General features: G+C 44.8%; 1 protein-coding gene across 1 annotated transcript in view; it reads left to right on the top strand.

The window, feature by feature from the left end:
- slc9a1a (solute carrier family 9 member A1a) overlaps nt 1–12872 on the top strand; it is a 56255-nt gene extending 43383 nt beyond the window's left edge. Inside the window, exons 7-12 of the mRNA XM_078238057.1 lie at nt 1428–1498; nt 2131–2295; nt 2774–2888; nt 3211–3312; nt 7364–7436; nt 10354–12872. Coding sequence (XP_078094183.1) covers nt 1428–1498; nt 2131–2295; nt 2774–2888; nt 3211–3312; nt 7364–7436; nt 10354–10592 — 765 coding nt within the window. The 3' untranslated portion in view covers nt 10593–12872. The remainder of the gene's footprint in view (nt 1–1427; nt 1499–2130; nt 2296–2773; nt 2889–3210; nt 3313–7363; nt 7437–10353) is intronic.
- The last annotated feature ends 9053 nt before the right edge of the window (nt 12873–21925 follow it).

Genomic DNA, 21925 nt, shown 5'->3' with positions numbered 1-21925 from the left:
AGAAGCTACGGCATCTCCTCCGGAGCCTTCAACATGTCATTGATGAAGACGAACATCTCGCCAAGGCCATCCCCACACCCCCACTTCTTGCCTTCAAACAACCACGCAACCTCAAACAGACCATTGTCCGCAGCAAACTACCCAGCCTTCAGGAGAACAGTGACCACGACACCACACAACCCTGCCACAGCAACCTCTGCAAGACGTGCCGGATCATCAACACGGATGCCATCATCTCACGTGAGAACACCATCTACCAGGTACATGGTACCTACTCTTGCAACTCGGCCATCGTTGTCTACCTGATACGCTGCAAGAAAGGATGTCCCGAGGCATGGTACATTGGGGAAACCATGCAGACGCTACGACAACGGATGAATGAACACCGCTCGACAATCACCAGGCAAGACTGTTCTCTTCCTGTGGGGGAGCACTTCAGCAGTCACGGGCATTCAGCCTTGGATCTTCAGGTAAGCGTTCTCCAAGGCGGCCTTCACGACACACGACAGCGCAGAGTCACTGAGCAGAAACTGATAGCCAAGTTCCGCACACATGAGGACGGTCTAAACCGGGATGTTGGATTTATGTCACATTATCAGTAACCCCCACAGCTTGACTCCTGGACTTGCACAATTTCACAAGCTGTACTGTCTGGAGACAATACACATCTCTTTAACCTGTGTTGAATGCTCCCTCCACCCACATTGTCTGTGCATTTAAGACCTGGCTGGCTGTAGAGATTTGCATTCTAATCAGTATTCTGTAATTTGATTTCTGTGTCTGTGCCCTGTTTGAGAACAGAGACCACTCCATCTGACGAAGGAGCATTGCTCCGAAAGCTTATGGTATTTGCTACCAAATAAACCTGTTGGACTTTAACCTGGTGTTGTGAGACTTCTTACTGTGTTCACCTTTATTCGCAGCCTGCCAATTTGACAACATACCCGTTATCTATTCTCCTATTGCCTATCTCCTAATCATTTTCTCTGACCATGTCAATTCTTTGTGTTTTCATTTTGTTTAACAGGCTTTTACAACAAGACCTTGTGCATATTCAGGCTCCTTTTCTGTCCAATTTATGCAATCCACTCTTGTGTCCGCAGGCATTGAGATAGCATGTAGTCTTGCTGATGAGACTGAGGAATGCACACATCAATATTATAATCAGTAAATGACTTATTTTATCACTGCCAAATGTTTGAAAAATTAGTTCATCTTTATTGTGTTTTCAGGATCAATTTAAAAGATTGGGTATAATTGTAAGACATTGGAGTAAGCAGAGAGATGTTCCAGAGCCAACATGGGGCAACAGACCTCTCAAGTTATACTATGGAACTCTGATTCATTAAGTCTAACTTCAGCACTCTGCAGTTTGTTGATCTACTGCAGTTTTTCTAGTTGGCTATTAAAGGTGTTTCTCTCCTTAGTTCCTAGATCATTTACTGACTGGTATTGAAGATGTATGTGGACACTATGGACATCACCACTGGAAGGACAAGTGAGTCAGGATGCAGTAGATAGTGTCAGTCACTAGGGCCTTGGGCCATCTCTACCCCACTGAAATGAACATCATTGGGTTTTCAGGCTGGGTATGTGAGAGGTTTATTCTGGCTTAATTCAGTGAGGGGTTGAGCCCTGGTTTAAGATTCCCCACAAAATCAACCATCTATGTCTTCTTTAGTATTGAAAAGACTCACCAATCAGAGGCATGTTGTACCTGAGATCTGAGTTGGCAGAAGAGCAGCTTCCAGTGTACCACTTAACCGTTTACACGCAATATTCCTCTTCTCATATCTCCCTTCTAAGCACAGGGGTGCAAAGACTACCCATTCCTTGGTTCCACATCATATTGCAAGGGCTGCACGGATTCGCTCCAGTACAATTGATTTAAAGCTGGATGCTGACATCTAGAGGAGCGAGGTATTCTTATGTTGCACTTGCTCTGAGGGAGGCAGGAAGATGGTAAGATGTTGCAGGTTTAAATCATTGTTCTATTATATTATATTCTCACTAATGTGTAAATATTCCAGCCTCTGAAGAATAAAGTATCCTGGGTAGCTGAAAGCAAGTCTGTCCCTGTATACACACTCAGCGTGCAATCATTTAGAAATAATTATCTTTTTCTTTCAGGCTGAACCGGTTCAATAAAAAATATATTAAGAAATGTTTAATTGCTGGAGAAAGATCAAAACAGCCACAGCTCATCGCATTTTACCACAAAATGGAGATGAAAAATGCGATTGAGATGGTAGCAAGCGGTGGCCTACCCAAATTTCCATCAGCAGTGTCTATACAGTAAGTGACTATAACAGAGTGGAGATTTGGAGCGGTTGGTGAGAGGGCTGAGGGAAGAGAGGTCGTCTCGGGTGAAATGGGAAGGGGAGAGTGGGCGATGGGAAAGGGGGAGAAGGATAGGGGAAGAAAGAATTGACTCACTGGTTGGGGTAGGGTGAGGGTGTCAGCAAGAGGAGAGAAAACCTTTTAGAAGCTGAGTATTTTCGAAAGGCTTTATTAGTCATGCCGTGGAGAAATATTTACTGAACTCAAAGAACTGAAGCATCTTAACTTAAAACATTGGATACTTATTGAAACAGGGGGTAATTTCAGCCAAGGTTCCATTACCACTAGTCTATCGCTCTGATCAGTCACAAGTTCTGTGTATGGGGTTTAATAGTTGCTTCTGTAGCTTATGCAAATATAAAGAATCCATTTGGGTTCTGTAATACCTTCTTATTGAAATAAATGGATGTATAATTTAAACAACAATTAATAGGCATGTCCAGAGGACGGCTACACTTACAGAACGACTGCTACCTACACTTTCAAAAGAGAGAGAGGAGGAAGTCCGAAAAATACTTCGTGAGAATCTTCAGCAAACAAGACAACGGGTATGAATCTGTTCAGGGTACAATTGGTCAGTGACTGTACAGTTATTATTTTGGGTAAAGATTCTTAATTATAGTTATTGTTACTAATTACAGTAATTGTTCAGATTAAATGTTACCAATTGACTACGGTCACTGGTCAAGGTAAAGGTTACTCGCTAACTACAGTTACTGTTCAGGGTAAAGGTCACCAAATTAGGTGGTGATTATTTACTCTGCAGTTGGCTTTCCTGTGTACATTGGCTTTTACCATGAACAAACTGTGAGGGATTCGCTCTCCTTGATGCTGCCTGTCCCTGTGAGTAATCTTTGATTTTTCTTTCAGCTTCGATCCTACAATAGACATACATTGCTTGCTGATCCATACGAGGACCAGTGGAATCAAATGTTGTTAAAACGGCAGAGGATGCGCAGTTTGGATCCACGGGTAGGTGAAATCTCATTGTCAAGTTTGCCTTGGTTATTCAGAGCTCTTTCAGTATCTATAGTACTCGAGTCATTTCTGACTGGTCCTGTTAATCTCACGTCTGGGAGCAATATTACTGGGTTAGAGTAGAATGACACTACATGGACTGCAGCAGTTCAAGAAGACAGCTCACCACCCTGTTCCCAAGGGCAATAAATGTCCCTCAAAGCCTCGAGCCACTTTCTGCTTTGTTTCAATATGGGATGACAGTGTTGTACACTGAGGGCAGGGAGTGAGCAGGGACATGGGGCACACCAGGTTCTGCATCCCAAATCCGTAATTTCTGGGACTCGAGCACTGCCAATTATGTCAGACTCCTATTTATTGACTACAGCTCAGCCTTCAACACCAATATTCCAACAAAACTCATCTCAAAACTCCATGGCCTGGGGCTTGGCTCCTTCTGCGACTGGATCCTAGACTTTCTAACACACACACCGCAGTCAGTAAGAATAGGCAACAACAGCTCCACCACGATCATCCTCAAAACCAGTGCCCCACAAGGCTGTGTCCTCAGCCCCTTACTATACTCTTCATACACCTATGACTGTGTGGCCAAATTCCCCTCAACTCGATTTTCAGGTTTGCTGACATAGTGGTCGGATCTCAAACAATGATGAGACAGAGTACAGGAAAGAGATAGAGAATCTGGTGAACTAGTGCAATGACGATAATCTCTCCCTCAATGTCAACAAAATGAAGGGGATAGTCATTGACTTCAGGAAGCGTAGTGGAGGACGTGCCCCTGTCTACATCAATGGGGATGAAGTGGAAATGGTCAAGAGCTTCAAGTTTCTAGATGTCCAGATCACTAACAACCTGTCCCATTCCCTCCACGCCGACGCTATAGTTAAGAAAGCCCATCAACACCTCTACTTTCTCAGGAGGCTAAGGAAATTTGGCATGTCCGCTATGACTCTTCAATTTTTACAGATGCACCATAGAAAGCAATATTTCTAGTTGTATCACAGCTTGGTATGGCTCCTGCTTTGTCCAAGACTGCAAGAAGTTGCAAAGGATCGCATCACACAAACCAACCTCCCATCCATTGACTCTGTCTACGCTACCCTCTGCCTCAGGAAAGCAGCCAGCATAATCAAGGCCCGTACGCATCTCAGACATAGTTTCTTCCACCTTCATCGGGAAAAAGGTACAAAAGTCTGAGGTCGCAAATCAACCGACTCAAGAACAGCTTCTTTCCTGCTGCCATCAGACTTTTGAATGGACCTATCCACTCTTAAGTTGATATTTCTCTACACCCTAGCAATGACAGTAACATTACATTTTGCACCCTCTCCTTTCCTTCTCTACGTATGGTATGCTTTGTCTGTATAGCGCGCAAGAAACAATACTTTTCACAGTATACTAATACATGTGACAATAATCTTAGAATCATAGAATCTGCAGCTTGGAGATAGATCCTTCAGCCCAAACTGGACCATGCCGACCAAAAGCCCATCTAAGCCAACCTCATTTGCCTGCATTTGGCCCATATCCCTCTAAATGTTTCCTAAGCATGTATCTGTCCAAATGCCTTTTAAATGTTGTCAATGTCCCTGCCTCACCCACTTCTTCCAGCGGCTCATTCCACACACGTACCACCCGCTGTGTAAAAAAAGTTGCTCCTCAGGTTTTGATTGATTCTTCTCTTAACTTAAACCTATGCCGTCTAGTTCTCGATTCCCCAACCCTGGGAGAAAGACTTGAGTGCATTTACCCTATCCATGCCTCTCATGATCTTACATACCTCTATAAGATTACCCCTCAGTCTCCTTTGCTCCAAAGGAAAAAGTCCTAGCCTGTCCAATCTCTCTCTATAACTCAGTCCCTTGAGTGCTGGCAACATCCTTGTAAATCTCTTCTGCACTCTCTCCAGTTTAATAACATCTTTCCTACAGCAAGGCGACCAAAATTGAACACACTACTGCAGGTGCAGCCTCGCCAATGTCCCGTACGGCCTCACCAATGTCCCGTACAACTGCAACATAACTTCCCAACATCTATACTCAATGCCCTGATTGATGAAGGCCAGCGTGCCAAAAGCCTTCTTCACTGCCCTATCTACCTGTGACTCCACCTTTAGAGAACCGTACACCTGAACTCCAAGGTCCCTCTGTTCCCCAATACTTCCTAAGGTCCTACCATTCACCGTGAAAGTCCTACCTTGATTTGCCTTTCCAAAATGCAACACCTCTCACTTATCTGTATTGAACTCCATTTGCCATTTCTCGGCCCAATTCCCCAGCTGATCAAAATCCTTCTGCAAATTTTGATAACCTTTCTCACTGTCTACACTACCATCTATTTTAGTGTCATCTGCAAACTTACTGATCATGCCTTGTACATTCTCATCGAAATCATTGATATAGATAACAAACAGCAATGACCCCTGAGACACACCACTAGTCACAGGCCTCCAGTCTGACAAGCATCCTTCCACCATAACCCTCTGCTTCCTACCATCAAGTCAATTGTATATCCAATTTGCCAGCTCTCCCTGGATTCCATGTGATCTAACCTTCCAGAGCAGCCTTTATCAAAGGCCTTACTGAAGTTCACATAGACTATGTCTACTGTCCTGCCCTCATCAACCTTCCTGGTCACTTCATCAAAGAACTCCAACAAATTTCTAAGGCATGATCTCCCGTGCACAAATCCATGCTGACTACTCGTAATCAAACCCTGTCTTTCCAAATGCCTGTATATCTTATCCCTCAGAATCCTCTCTGGTAACTTACCCACCACAAATGTTAGGCTTACCGGTCTATAATTCCCAGGTTTTTCTTTGCAGCCATTCTTAAATAAGGGCACAACATTTGCTTCCCTCCAGTCTTCTGGGGTATCTCGCCCATGGCTAACGATGATGCAAACATCTCAACCAGGGCTCTCACAATTTCTTCTCTAGCTTCACGCGGTGTTCTTGGATATACCTGGTCAGGGCGAGGAGATTTATCCACCTTCATACATTTTAATACATCCATCACCACCTCTATTGTAATGCGAACTGTCCCCAATATATTGCCACTAATTTTCCCAGGTTCCCAAGTCGTCTTGTCTTTCTCCAGGGTAAATACAGAGGAGAAATATTTATTGAGAACCTCGCCCATCTCCTGCAGTTCCACACGTGCGTCCATTTTGGTCCTTGAGGGGTCCTATTCTCTCTCTAGTTATTCTTTTTCCTTTAATATACTTAAAGAATCCTTTTGAATTCACCATAATCCTCTCAGCCAAAGCTACCTTGTGTCCCTTTTTGCCCTTCTAATTTCCTTCTTGAGTATACTCCTATTGCCCCTGTACACCTCCAGGGAATCCCTTGATCCCAGCTGCTTGTACCTGAGCCATGCCTCCTTTTTCCTGGCCAAAACCTCAATACGTTTTGTCAGCCAGGGTTCCCTACTCCTGCCAGCCTTACCCTTCACCCTAACAGGAACATATAGACCCTGAACTCTAGCTATTTGAAGGCCTCCCACTTGCCGGAGGTCCCCTTGCCCTCAAACAAGCCACTCCAGTCAACCCTTCCAAGCTCCTGCCTAATTCGATCAAAATTCGCCTTGCCCCAATTTAGAACTTGCACCTGTGGACCAGTTTTGTCTCTTTCCATAACTGTTTTAAAATTAATAGAACTATGCTCACTGGTCCCAAAGTGGTCCCCCACCGTCACTTCAGCCACTTGCCCTGTCCTATTTCACAAGAGTGGGTCAAGTTTTGCCCTTTCCCAAGTAGGACCCCCACATACTGCCTGAGGAAACTTTCCTGAACACACTTAGGATAATAATAAATCAATCAAGTTGGAGGAAATTTACTTCACAGAGCAAATCAACACAGTCTATGTGACTTGATTTCACTGGAGCCAGAGGTCTGAGTTCGGTAGTCTATCAGAAGCAGTTGTCGTCTGCAGAATGTGTCTCCCTATACACAAAGTCAGGATTGATTCTTTTGACATCTTTTGTTACCATGGTTTGACTGTAACGTTTATATAATGCTCATGATTGTTTTTGGATGATCTTTACAGATGTCAGATCACCTGACAGTTCCCGCTTCTGGTCGAGGCTCGCCACCCGGGCGAAAATCAGGAATGGAGCCAGGTAAAGAAACAGATCCTGCCGACCTCATGCTTCCTTTTTTTGTTCACTTATATTGTTGAAGCTGGATTACTGACCCCTGACCTCGCAGCCTGGGTCACTGACCCCTGGCCTCGCAGCCTGGGTCACTGACCCCTGGCCTCGCAGCCTGGGTCACTGACCCCTGGCCTCGCAGCCTGGGTCACTGACCCCTGGCCTCGCAGCCTGGGTCACTGACCCCTGGCCTCGCAGCCTGGGTCACTGACCCCTGGCCTCGCAGCCTGGGTCACTGACCCCTGGCCTCGCAGCCTGGGTCACTGACCCCTGGCCTCGCAGCCTGGGTCACTGACCCCTGGCCTCGCAGCCTGGGTCACTGACCCCTGGCCTCGCAGCCTGGGTCACTGACCCCTGGCCTCGCAGCCTGGGTCACTGACCCCTGGCCTCGCAGCCTGGGTCACTGACCCCTGGCCTCGCAGCCTGGGTCACTGACCCCTGGCCTCGCAGCCTGGGTCACTGACCCCTGGCCTCGCAGCCTGGGTCACTGACCCCTGGCCTCGCAGCCTGGGTCACTGACCCCTGGCCTCGCAGCCTGGGTCACTGACCCCTGGCCTCGCAGCCTGGGTCACTGACCCCTGGCCTCGCAGCCTGGGTCACTGACCCCTGGCCTCGCAGCCTGGGTCACTGACCCCTGGCCTCGCAGCCTGGGTCACTGACCCCTGGCCTCGCAGCCTGGGTCACTGACCCCTGGCCTCGCAGCCTGGGTCACTGACCCCTGGCCTCGCAGCCTGGGTCACTGACCCCTGGCCTCGCAGCCTGGGTCACTGACCCCTGGCCTCGCAGCCTGGGTCACTGACCCCTGGCCTCGCAGCCTGGGTCACTGACCCCTGGCCTCGCAGCCTGGGTCACTGACCCCTGGCCTCGCAGCCTGGGTCACTGACCCCTGGCCTCGCAGCCTGGGTCCCTGACCCCTGGCCTCGCAGCCTGGGTCCCTGGCCTCGCAGCCTGGGTCCCTGACCCCGCAGCCTGGGTCCCTGACCCCGCAGCCTGGGTCCCTGACCCCGCAGCCTGGGTCCCTGACCCCGCAGCCTGGGTCCCTGACCCCGCAGCCTGGGTCCCTGACCCCGCAGCCTGGGTCCCGGACCCCGCAGCCTGGGTCCCGGACCCCGCAGCCTGGGTCCCGGACCCCGCAGCCTGGGTCCCGGACCCCGCAGCCTGGGTCCCGGACCCCGCAGCCTGGGTCCCGGACCCCGCAGCCTGGGTCCCGGACCCCGCAGCCTGGGTCCCGGACCCCTGGCCCCCCCTCAGCCTGGGTCACTGACCGCCCCCCCCCCCAACCCCCTCAGTCTGGGACACTGACCCCCCGACCCCCTCAGCCTGGGTCACTGACCTCCCCTCTCTCCCCCCCCCCCCCCCAACCCCCTCAGCCTTGGTTACTGACCCCCCCGACCCCCTCAGCCTGGGTTACTGACCCCCCTGACCAAGTTTCACTACTTGTTCCCAGTACCCTCCAGTTTTAGCATCAGACTCGAAAGCAAATCATTCTACCCCGTGCAGCTTTGTGAACCTGGGAACTTTCAGTTAGAGTCTAAGTTCAAACGTCAGCAATTCAGCTGGCTCCTCAGTAAATCTAACAGTGAGTCAAAATAATGAGTTTAAGTCATCCTATTGGAAACTTTATAACTGCAGACATTTGCCTCAAGCTCAGTAACAGCTAAGCCAACAGCTAGGCCCTGTTCTGCATCTCCCAAACTTGTTCAAACGCATCCCTCATCCATGCTGTTTGTACTACATGTTGCTGCATATTTAGATAACTTTCTATTGTGGGCAGGGGACACCTATGAGACTAAAGAAAAAACACAACTTTAAGAGAACATAACTTTTAAGGGAAGGCAATGGCCCGGTGGTATTATCGCCAGACTATTAATTCAGAAACTCAACTAATGTTCTGGGAACCTGAGTTCAAATCCCGCCATGGCATGTAGTGGAATTTGAATTCAATAAAAAATATCTGGAATTAAGAATCTACTGATGGCCATGAAAGTATTATCGATTGTCGGAAAAACCCATCCGGTTCACTCATGTCCTTTAAGGAAGGAAATCTGCCATCCTTAACTGGTCTGGCCTACATGTGACTCCAGAGCCACAGCAATGTGGTTGACTCTAGATTGCTCTCGGGCAGTTAAGGATGGCCAATAAATGCTGGTCAGCCAGCGACGCCCATGTCCCAAAAATGAATATTTTTTAAAAATTATATAGTACCTTTTGTCTTCTGGACATCCAGCCACCTAAATATTTTTGAGATATCGTTACTGGGCAAATAGCAGTCAATTTATGCACAGCAAAATTCCACAACGGGGGGAATGAGATAAATGACTCAAAAACTGTTTTAGTGATATTGTTTGAAGGATAAATATTGGCCAGGATGTTAGAGAAAGCTCCTTTGTCAGAAGTGCCAAAGAATCTTTTACACCCACTTGAGAGGACAGATGGGGCACCAGTGTAATGTCTCATCCAAAAGAGGACATCTCCACCAGAACACCACTCCTTCAGGGCGCTGTTGAAGGGTCAGCGCTAAGTACTGAGCTGAAGTGTCAACCTAGATTTTGTGCTTGAGTCTAGAGTGGGGCTTGGACCAACAATCTTCTGAGTCCACTGAACCAAGACTGGAACCTAAGAAATTCAAATTTTGCCAAGAAGTCACATTAGTAGTGACCATCTGGCTTTTGAGCGAACTTGATTGTCTCCAAGCTGCATTGCAACCCACAATACAGTGCTTACAGACTGAGAGGTGTTGGTCGAGAGGTGTTGGTCCCACAGTCCCACATTTAAATAGAAATTCAAAATCTGATTTGAAAGATGTCTGGGTTTCTCAGAGGCTGAATACAAAGCGCCTCGTGAGATGTGAAATTCCAGTACTAACAGTCCTTCTCCCTTCATTCAGATACCACGTATTTTGATCCCAGGGATATGACAAGTGACATGCCAATGATCACCATTGACCTGGCCACTCCTACCCGGAAGCGATCTGCTGACAGTGGAAGTACAGATGCAGTGCACCAAGAAGACAAAGGAATTGTATTCACTGCACATGATGAAAGCGGTTCACCCAGTCAACGTGTACATCGCTTTCTTAGTGACCCTGGACCAGATAATGAGCCTGATGACCAGCACCAGTCATAGAGCTGACTGAGACAGAGGAAGCTGCAAATCTCCAGCTTCTGCCAGCATTACTCATCACCCCAAAGTCTACCTGCAGCCTGCTTCTCAAAGTGTCATTCTGGGGATAAGATTGATTGTTCCTGTTATGTTCCGATGTCTCACAGAACAATATAGATACAGAGCTTACAACGGACAGTGAGTTACACAGAAGGAAAAACTGTCTACAATAAGGCAGCTGAAATTCTGTTTGATTTTTAACACATTTTTGCAAGAAGCACAACAGGTGTTAGCACTGCCTCGTCTTGGCTGCACTGCCTGAATCACACTACCGATAGGGTCTTGTTGTCTGGGCTGTGGTGTTTGCTAAATATTAGCTCTAGACGCAACACCCTGGTAAATGCAACAATACCATCACTTCCTAGAGCGAGGGACCACACAAAATAAGACACTTGGAGAAACAGGCTGTGATTGAGAAGATAGGGGTAGCTCAAGCACGCACTACGTGACTCAAAACCAAAGATGAACTTTATTTTTCTAGTTGTTATCAGGGGCTCTTTTTTCATCAGATTGTAATTACGGGACTCCATTTTGTTTATTTCCGAATGTTAAAGAAAATCATTGCTGCATGTCCAGAAACCCTGTACTGTATTAAAACTGTGTGAAATGAGAGCATTTCAAACCCACAGATTGCACTAAATTTCAGAGTGGCAACAGGGACCAAATACAACAGCTCCCACTAGCCGAGCCTCGCTCAAACCAGCTCTCTGAGCCAAGCTCCAGTTGAGGCCCGGTCGGAACGGCTCCAGCCAGGCAATGCCTAGTCAGAGTGGCCCCAGCCTGCCAAGGCCCTTTCCAAGCAGCTCCAGTCAGCTGAGACCCGGTCGGAACAGTTCCAGCCAGCCGAGGCCTCGGTCCAGCGGTTCCCCCCGGCCGGGGCAGCTCCAGCCAGCTGAGGCCCAGCCGGAGTGGCCCCTGCCACCAAACTGTATAACCACTATTTCAAATATTGAAATTGAAGGCGTGCAGAGGTGGGGCTATGTAGCAGAGCACAAAGGTGGATTCAGTGTGACACAGGAGCAATGGCATCAGTGATTAAGAAAACTGCATAGGACATTTTTATAAATTATATGAGCTTGAACTACAACCGCAGCACTTACACCACATCACAATCATACAGATCAGAGTGAAGGTAGGGCTTATTTAGCCTCAGTGTATGAATTTCTGTCCCCTTGTCTCACTGCTATAAACAGGCTATGTGTGCAGGTCAGCAGTCAGGGAGAGGAGCAAGGTCATAGGGATGATGAATGTGTGCTGGTGTTGTCAGATGATTTGCTGCTATTGCTAGTTGCCTTTAAGAAAATTAACTGATCCATTTTTGCACTTTCCCGTTCAAAATAATTTGCTTACGTAAGTCACAGCACTCAACAGAAAATGTGATTGAATGTGTTATGTGCTTCTTGGTGTTTGGAGTATGTTGTGAGTCGCTACGATGCTGAGATTTTTTTATGTTTTTCATATGTTTTTATATTTGTTGGAAGAGGTTAGGAGTATTTGATTAATTCTCATTATTGCTGTGCCCATGCAGTATCACGAATCAAGAGTATGGAGCATTGTTCCCATGTAAGGCCTGGAAACTGCAGCAAGTGCAGGCCAGAGCAAACACCTCTGAGTGCTCAGTTTGTCCAGGTGTATGTAGACAGTGAGGAGAGCTCTGTGATGTGATACCTCAGTGTCCTCCCCCATCTCAATTTGGATCACATTCTAAATGAAGAAGTGCGGCAGAATGAAATCTCAAATGCTGCAGCAATCTGTTCACCTTGAATAGTCAGTGGACTGGATGGCTGCAGTTATGCAACAATTCGGATCAAAACAGTTACATCTTATCAGCTGCCTTCTCAAATAAGATTCGACCAGTAACGCGCAATCAAACATTGGTGTTGTGCATCTATTGGAGGTGCTGAAAATGAACTGTTGGCACAAACTTGACTCATTCTGTTCCTCCACTTGCTTGCATCATTTCCGCAACACCTAATTGCGAAACACCCTTTTCTAGTATCTCTCGTTCCCAACCCCGTTTAGCGCAGAAGGCCTCCTCATACCAAGCTACTGCAGATCTCATTTTTAATAATGTGTATATAACTGAAATACTACCAAAATATTATTAATAAAATTATATGAATTATTTCATTTTATGGTTTCATTCATCGGTTTCAATCAACATTTTGTAATTGGATGCTTAGAGATTGGCCAGTTACTTGGCAGGTATGCACATAACATATGAACATGAATGTATTGGGTGATCTAAAATTATAGTGGCTGTAGAAGGAGCAAGCAGCCTGATGATCAAAATCCTGAGCAAGAAGTGAAGGTTTAACCCAGCAATACTTTTCATCCACGTCCCTGTATATTCCATCTTGGATTTCTTTCTACTCACTCCAGCTTACCCCCCATGTATTATACAGCAATATGTCACCTGCTGGAGAGAATGCTGGTGTTAGCAGCTGACTGATAAATGGCAATGTGAATGTTACAAGCTGAGGGTAACCTCTGGAGGCAAGAAGAGGTGACAGCACCTGGTACTGTATTCTCAGTGGCCCCTGGTGTTCTCAACGGAACTGATTTTTCCAGGCAGTCGTCCATCCAAATAGAATGGATTTTTTTCAATTTTTATTCATTTAACATTAAACACATTTACAAAGTTATGATAATTCCATTAACAGTTATAAACATCAGAAATTAAGGTTCACTTTGTCTCCTACGTCATATTATCCTACTAAACTTGAAACAGTGGCTAAACTATACCATCCTTAAATTTCTTTCAGAATGATCAGTCTACAAAATCTTAATGCTCTTTGTCCATATTTGAAATGTTCTTTCAGATGTATTCTTCTCCCTTTACAAAGCAGAACATTCCATCATTGCACACTGCTCATACTGGCCACACTGAACATTAAGTTCATCTCTGTTTAAACTCGGGCAGACTCCCCTGCAAATCCCATCTCAAGACAGAGCCCTGTGGAATCTCCAATCCCGTGCTTTGGCCCTCAACCAACAAGAAAATCTCATATAACTGTATAACATAGTGCTCAAAGTTACTTAACTGCAGACATAAGACCAATAAAGAGGACAGTCTTATCCTGTGTCATGTACACTGGGCAGATTACCGTCTCCACTCCATTTTACATCAAACAATCGGGGTAAATATCTGGTTGTGAATCAATTTAAATCCAGTACAATCCACACTGGAGACCTGAAATTCACAACCACTCCTTTCCAAATCCTGGTAAAGTTTAGCTGTCAATTAAAATTTCTGACAAGCAGTAATCTTGAATAACCCTTCTCTGTATCAATCTCGGGTATTGCAGGTTTCTAATTGGATAAATTCATCATTCAGCTGAAAGTTTAGAAAAGCAGCGCATATTTCCCTACCTAGTGATGTTCACATTTAATTCTGTCAATCATAATCCTGTGCCAGTTCTTGTTTTTTTTGTATGTGATCCTTATTTTTCCTCTACCTCGGCACGGTGGCACAGTGGTAAGCACTGCTGCCTCACAACTCCAGGGACCCAGGTTCAATTCTGGCCTTGGGTGACTGGAGTTTACACATTCTCCCCGTGTCTGCGAGGGTTTCCTCCAGGTGCTCTGGTTTCCTCCCACAGTCCAAAAATGTGCAGGTTAGGTGGATTGCTACTCCCACAGCTTTCCTCATCGAGCCTCCAGATTTTGTCATCAGCATCTGGCTCTGAGACTAACCCAAAATTGGGAACACATTTCCAATTACTCTGTATTGGTGCATTACTAAGAGTAACCCACAACTAGGAACACAATTCTAATTACTCCATTGTCTTAACATATGAATTAGGAGCAGGAGTAGACCATCCAACTCCTCAAGCCTGCTCCGCCATTCAATAAGGTCATGGCTGATCTGATTGTAACCTCAACCTCACATTCCTGCCTACTCCCTAACCACTCACCTCCTTGTTAATCAAGAATCTATCCAGCTCAGCCTTAGAAAAAAATATTCAAAGACTCTGCTTCCACCACCTTTTGAGGAAGGGTGTTCCAGAGACACAGCCCTCTGAGAAAAAAAAGTCCCTTCATCTCTCTTAAGTGAGCCATCCTTAATTTTCAAACAATGTGCCCTAGTTCTAGATTCTCTGACAAGAGGAAACATCTGCTCCACATCCACCCTATTGATAGTCCTCAGGTTCTTGAAGTTTAACGAATATTTAATTTTTGGGAAAAATAATCAATAGGTCTATTTTCTTCCAGACAGTCAGATGTCCATTGAAATTTCCTGTGCTTTTTCAGCAATCCAGTCGGTGGTGCAACCACACTGCTTAAATTTGGCACAGATTTCCTGCAGAAACCACTCATGCCTACGGAGCTCAGCACTTCTCTCCTTATTGACGGTATTGGGAACTCCCCAATGACTCTAGGTTTTAAATTCCGTGGGGTCATCTGTCCATATCCAATCGTATGGCCTAAGAATGTGATTTGGACTTTTGCAAATTCATTTTTAGCCAAATTTACCACCAAGCCCATCTCCTGCAGCCGAACAAACAATTCCTTTAAATGTTCCAAATCCTCCTTCCACATCTGACTGAAAACCGTTGGATCGTCTCTGTACACTGCACAATTATTTAGTCCAGAAACGATCTCGTTGGTTAATCTTTGGAATGTTGCTGGCACATTCTTTTTTCCAAACAGCATGACTTTATGATACAAACCATTTGACATCACAAAAGCCAAAACTTCTTCACCCTTTCTGATAAAAGTATTTGCCAGTATTCTTTAAGTAAATCAAGTTTAGTAATAAAATTTGCTTGTCTCACTTTTTCAATAAGAAGTTTAACAACACCAGGTTAAAGTCCAACAGGTTTATTTGGTAGCAAAAGCCACACAAGCTTTCGGAGCTCCAAGCCCCTTCTTCAGGTGAGTGGGAACTCTGTTCACAAACAGGGCATATAAAGACACAGACTCAATTTACATGAATAATGGTTGGAATGCGAATACTTACAGCTAATCAAGTCTTTAAGATACAAACAACGCGAGTGGAGAGAGCATCAAGACAGGCTAAAAAGATGTGTATTGTCTCCAGACAAGACAGCCAGTGAAACTCTGCAGGTCCAGGCAAGCTGTGGTGGTTACAAATAGTGTGACATGAACCCAATATCCCGGTTGAGGCCGTCCTCGTGTGTGTGGAACTTGGCTATCAGTTTCTGCTCAGCAACTCTGCGCCGTCGTGTGTCGTGAAGGCCGTCTTGGAGAACACTTACCCGAATATCAGAGGCCGAATGCCCGTGACCGCTGAAGTGCTCCCCAACAGGAAGAGAACAGTCTTGCCTGGTGATTGTCGAGCAGTGTTCATTCATCCGTTGTCGCAGCGTCTGCATAGTTTCCCCAATGTACCATGCCTCGGGACATCATGTCATTGATGAAGACGAGCATCTCGCCAAGGCCATCCCCACACCCCCACTTCTTGCCTTCAAACAACCGCACAACCTCAAACAGACCATTGTCCGCAGCCTTCAGGAGAACAGTGACCACGACACCACCCAACCCTGCCACAGCAACCTCTGCAAGACGTGCCGGGTCATCAACACATATGCCATCATCTCACATGAGAACACCATCCACCAGGTACAAGGTACATACTCTTGCAACTCGGCCAACATTGTCTACCTGATACGCTGCAGGAAAGGATGTCCTGAAGCATGGTACATTGGGGAAACTATGCAGACGCTGCGACAACGGATGAATGAACACCGCTTGACAATCACCAGGCAAGACTGTTCTCTTCCTGTTGGGGAGCACTTCAGCAGTCACGGGCATTCAGCCTCTGATATTCGGGTAAGCGTTCTCCAAGGTGGCCTTCACGACACACGACGGCGCAGAGTCGCTGAGCAGAAACTGATAGCCAAGTTCCGCACACACGAGGACAGCCTCAACCGGGATATTGGGTTCATGTCACACTATTTGTAACCCCCACAGCTTGCCTGGACCTGCAGAGTTTCACTGGCTGTCTTGTCTGGAGACAATACACGTCTTTTTAGCCTGTCTTGATGCTCTCTCCACTCGCGTTGTTTGTATCTTAAAGACTTGATCAGCTGTAAGTATTCGCATTCCAACCATTATTCATGTTAATTGAGTCTGTGTCTTTATATGCCCTGTTTGTGAACAGAATTCCCACTCACCTGAAGAAGGGGCTTGGAGCTCCGAAAGCTTGTGTGGCTTTTGCTACCAAATAAACCTGTTGGACTTTAACCTGGTGTTGTTAAACTTCTTACTGTGTTTACCCCAGTCCAACGCCGGCATCTCCACATCATCACTTTTTCAATACAGTCTTTCAATCGAGGAATAGGATACAAATCTGACTTTGTAACCACATTGACTTTTCTAAAGTCCACATGTAATCGTTGTACACTATCTGATTTTGGTACCATCACTAAACACGAGCTCCAATCGCTGCAACTCACTTCAATGGCATCATTCTTAAGCATGCTTTCAACCTCTGTTTGAACCTGTGCCAATTTTCGATATGGATGTTGCTTAATTGGAGCAGCATTTCCTACATCTACATTATGCACAATTATTTTTGTATTTTCTAGTTTGCTCCCACATATTGCTCAATATGATCGTATTAACACTTTTGGGTCATTTTGCTTTTCCTCCAGAAGGTAACTCAGTAATTTTTCACAATTTCTGATTACTTCCTCATTGTCCAATCTAATTTGAGGAATGTCAAATTCAGAACCATCTGGATTTGTTTCTTTACTTTGAGTTGTAACAACTAGCACATCCTCCATCTGCTTTCCTTCCCTATCAAAATACCATTTTAGCATATTAACATGACGCATTGTGAGTTTCCTTCTATCTGGCGTTCTTATCAAATAATTTACCTCACTTAATTTACTTTCGATTTGATAAGGCCTGCTAAACCTTACTTTTAATGGTCCACCTACCACTGGTAATAATACTAATACTTTTTCCCCACTAATAAATCTTCCAAATTTTTGATCACTTCCCAGCTTCCTTTTTCATCACATGCTGTGCCGCTTTTAACTGTTACCTAGCCAACTCATAGAGTCATAGAAGTTTACAACATGGAAACAGGCCCTTCGGCCCAACTTGTCCATGCCGCCCCTTTTTTAACCCCTAAGCTAGTCCCAATTGCCCGCATTTGGCTCATATCCCTCTCCCTATCTTACCCATGTAACTGTCTAAATGCTTTTTAAAGACAAAATTGCACCCGCCTCTACTACTACCTCTGGCAGCTTGTTCCAGACACACACCACCCTCTCTGTGAAAAAATTGCCCCGCTGGACACTTTTGTATCTCTCCCCTCTCACCTTAAACCTATGCCCTCTAGTTTTAGACTCCCCTACCTTTGGGAAAAGATATTGACGATCTAGCTGATCCATGCCCCTCATTATTTTATAGACCTCTATAAGATCACCCCTAAGCCTCACGCTCCAGAGAAAAAGTCCCAGTCTATCCAGCCTCTCTTTATAACTCAAACCATCAAGTCCCGGTAGCATCCGAGTAAATCTTTTCTGCACTCTTTCTAGTTTAATAATATCCTTTCTATAATAGGGCGACCAGAACTGTGCACAGTAATCCAAGTGTGGCCTTACCAATGTCTTGTACAACTTCAACAATACGTCCCAACTCCTGTATTCAATGTTCTGACCAATGAAACCAAGCATGTCGAATGCCGCCTTCACCACTCTGTTCACCTGTGACTCCACTTTCAAGGAGTACTGAACCTGTACCCCTAGATCTCTTTGTTCTGTAACTCTCCCCAATTCCCTACCATTTTAACTAAGTCCTGCCCTGGTTCAATCGACCAAAATGCATCACCTCGCATTTATCTCAATTAAATTCCATTCGTCAGCCCACTGACCCAATTGACCAAGATCCCGTAGCAATCCTAGATAACCTTCTTTGCTGTCCAATATGCCACCAATCTTGGTGTCATCTGCAAACTTACTGACCATGCCTCCTAAATTCTCATCCAATTCATTAATACAAATGACAAATAACAGTGGACCCAGCACCAATCCCTGAGGCACACCGCTGGTCACAGGCCTCCAGTTTGAAAAACAACCCTCTACAACCACCCTCTGTCTTCTGTCATCAAGCCAATTTTGTATCCATTTGGTTAACTCACCCTGGATCCCGTGAGATTTAACCTTATGTAGCAACCTACCATGTGGTACCTTGTCAAAGGCCTTGCTAAAGTCCATGTAGACAACATCAACTGCACTGCCCAAATCTACCTTCTTGGTTACTCCTTCAAAAAACTCAGTCAAATTTGTGAGACATGATTTTTCACTCTCAAAGCCATGCTGACTGTCCCTAATCAGATCTTGCATCTCTAAATGCCTGTAGATCCTGTCTCTCAAAATACCTTCTAACAACTTATCCACTATAGATGTAAGGCTCACCGGCCTGTAGTTCCCAGGCTTTTTCCTGCAGCCCTTCTTAAACAAAGGCACAACATTTGCCACCCTCCAATCTTCAGGCACTTCACCTGTGACTATCGATGATTCAAATATCTCTGCTAGGGGACTTGCAATTTCCTCCCTAGTCTCCCACAGTGTCCTGGGATTCTGCATCAAGTCCCGGGGATTTATCTACCTTGATGCGCTTTAAGACTTCCAGCACTTCCTTCTCTGTTGTAAGTACACTCCTCAAGACATCACTATTTATTTCCCAAGTTCCCTAACATCCATGTTTTTCTCAACAGTGAATACTGATGAGAAATATACATTTAGGATCTCACCCACTCTTGTGGATCGCACAAAGATGACCTTGTTGATCCTTACGAGGTCCTACTCTCTCCCTAGTTATTCTTTTGCCCTTTATGTATTTGTAGAAGCTCTTTGGATTCTCCTTTGCCTTATCTGCCAACTCACCAGCCCTAGTTATTCTCTCTCTAAAGTTTGTAACACAGTTCAAAAATGTAGTCTCAGAATGCTGACTCACCAATTTCTCCCTGATCAATTTAATTGGTCCTCTTACCTCATGCCAAAAATCAATTCAAATGGACAGAATTTAGTTGATTCATTAGATACACCCCTATTGCAGAAAAGTACAAATGTGAGGCTAAGATGCTTCATTCAGAAGTAATTCCACTGACAAATTAAGGATCTTTTAAAGCCAAACACAGTTCAAGTTTAACGCGAACAAAATGAAGCAGTTTAACTCATTAACACTTGAACAATAGTTAAAAATGAAAGGAAACAACTTTAATTTCTAATTTATCACAGTTTCAGTTCCAAATAAGCAAGTTCTCTTACAGACTTAAAATTCCACTTGAAATACCGTAAGCAACCATAAATACACTTGCTATGAGGGGTGCAGTCAGTCTTGAAGCTTTCAGAGAGAGGCTTTGAGTTTCAGAGCAGTTTGCAGATCTCTGCCTTTAAACAAACACCAGCCAGAACTGAAAAGCTGTTTTTTCTCTGCTGCATACCTAGCTGTTCCCATTAACCATTATTACACAACTCTGTCAAACAACCTAATCAAAAATACCAGGGGAAATCTTAATCTGTAAATAAGAATCAATTCGCTCTCTCCTAAGTAAACACTACATGGCTAAAATGAGTAATTATCCTGCTCTCCCAGCGTCTGTGCTGCATTTCCTGCAGACATAATGACTGCCTGTAGAAAAAAGCTGACTCTTAAAATATTCCCCTTAAACATAAATATATATGCATCTACTATTATCACACTAGCCTACAAAACTGTGGCATCACTTCATTCATATGATTGGTTGTAACCTTTGCCAAGATGCTATAATCCACATTTAATAATTCAAAATCTTTAAATTCCAACTATTCCCTTTATTTTTAAGGCTAAACTTATGATACATTTAAGAGAAACCAACATAAATCTCAAAACTTGTAGGAAGATTTTCAGTCCAGTGGATCTTTACCTTTTATTCCACTTATTGCCAGACATGTTTTTCATCTTCCTTCAAATCCTCTTAAATAAAAGTGCTAACTTTCTCCATTTCCAATACGGAAATGTCTTCCGTTTGACATTACACCTGAAAAGAACATTGGCATGAGATGGAAGCCAGGATGTAACAGCTGGGAAGAAAGAAAATGTACATGAAAAACCAGGAGAAACAGCCAGGATAGAATAATGTTCAAAGAGCACGATTTTGATGGCGAAGAAAGCAAACAGCTAGCCTTGTGTTGAAATTCATTATTGTGAAGAGTATTACAAACAAGGTCGATAAACTACAGCCACAACTGCCGGATGAGGTTTATGATATAAAATAGAAAATGCCGGAAAATACTCAACTGGACTGGTGGCATCTGTAAAGGAGTTAATATTTCATGTCTGTGACTGCAAAAAGTTTATGATCAACAGGGTTTGAGCAAGTCCCGAGGCATGTGAAGGGAACAATAAAATGGAAGATCTGTGATTGGGCGGAGGGCAAGAGAGTTTAATGGAAAAAGGGACAATCGCGAAAAGCAGAAGATATTAATGGGAGAAAAAAAGATGGAGCAGGGATTGGCAAACCTTCTGCCCTGATGGCCACATCTGGGTATGTAAATTGTCTGGTAGGCCATAAATTGTCAAGAAATGAACAATACAAATTCAAACAAGGACAACATTTTTTTAACTCAATGCTGTTAAAATAATACTGTTGTACAATACACTGTTAGAACATTGCATCATTGAGTTGTTTGATTTTACTGCACAACTGTTTGCACTTTTCAAACTGCAGATTTTATTATATCCCAATCTTTTCATCAGAATTATGCAGATGTTCGGTAATTTCCCCATTTATTGATTGCTTACTTTTGTTTAAATCTGTAATTAGCTTTGTTGAATCAATAGCAATTCAACATTCCAGAAGCTATTAAACAATAACTTCCTACCTCCAACAGGTCAGCTCAACATCACAAATATCCTTAACAGAGAAATTCTTTGATGTGGAGATGCCGGCGTTGGACTGGGGTGGCCACAGTTAGAAATCTCACAACACCAGGTTAAAGTCCAACAGGTTTATTTGGTAGCACGAGCTTTCAGACGACTCACCTGATCAAGGAGCAGCGCTCCGAAAGCTCATGCTGCCACATAGACCTGTTGGACTTTAACCTGGTGTCGAAAGAAATTCTAGTTTTCAAACGCCTGAAATTATCTTTCTAAGCCAGCTTGCTGACAGCAGTTCCTGAGAGAACGCTGTCAATCTTGGGCAGGACTGGCAACTCAACTCCAGTAGTTAACTCTGAAGAAGAGACATACAGACATGAAAAGTTAACATTGTTTCTCTCTCCACAGATGCTGCCAGGCCTGCTAAGTTTCTCCAGCATTTTCTGATTTTATTCCAA

The sequence above is a fragment of the Mustelus asterias genome, chromosome 21 (genome assembly GCF_964213995.1).
Source record: "Mustelus asterias chromosome 21, sMusAst1.hap1.1, whole genome shotgun sequence".
Classification (NCBI taxonomy): domain Eukaryota; kingdom Metazoa; phylum Chordata; class Chondrichthyes; order Carcharhiniformes; family Triakidae; genus Mustelus; species Mustelus asterias.
Note: the sequence above shows the minus strand (reverse complement) of the source record. Positions and strands in the feature narration are given on the sequence as shown.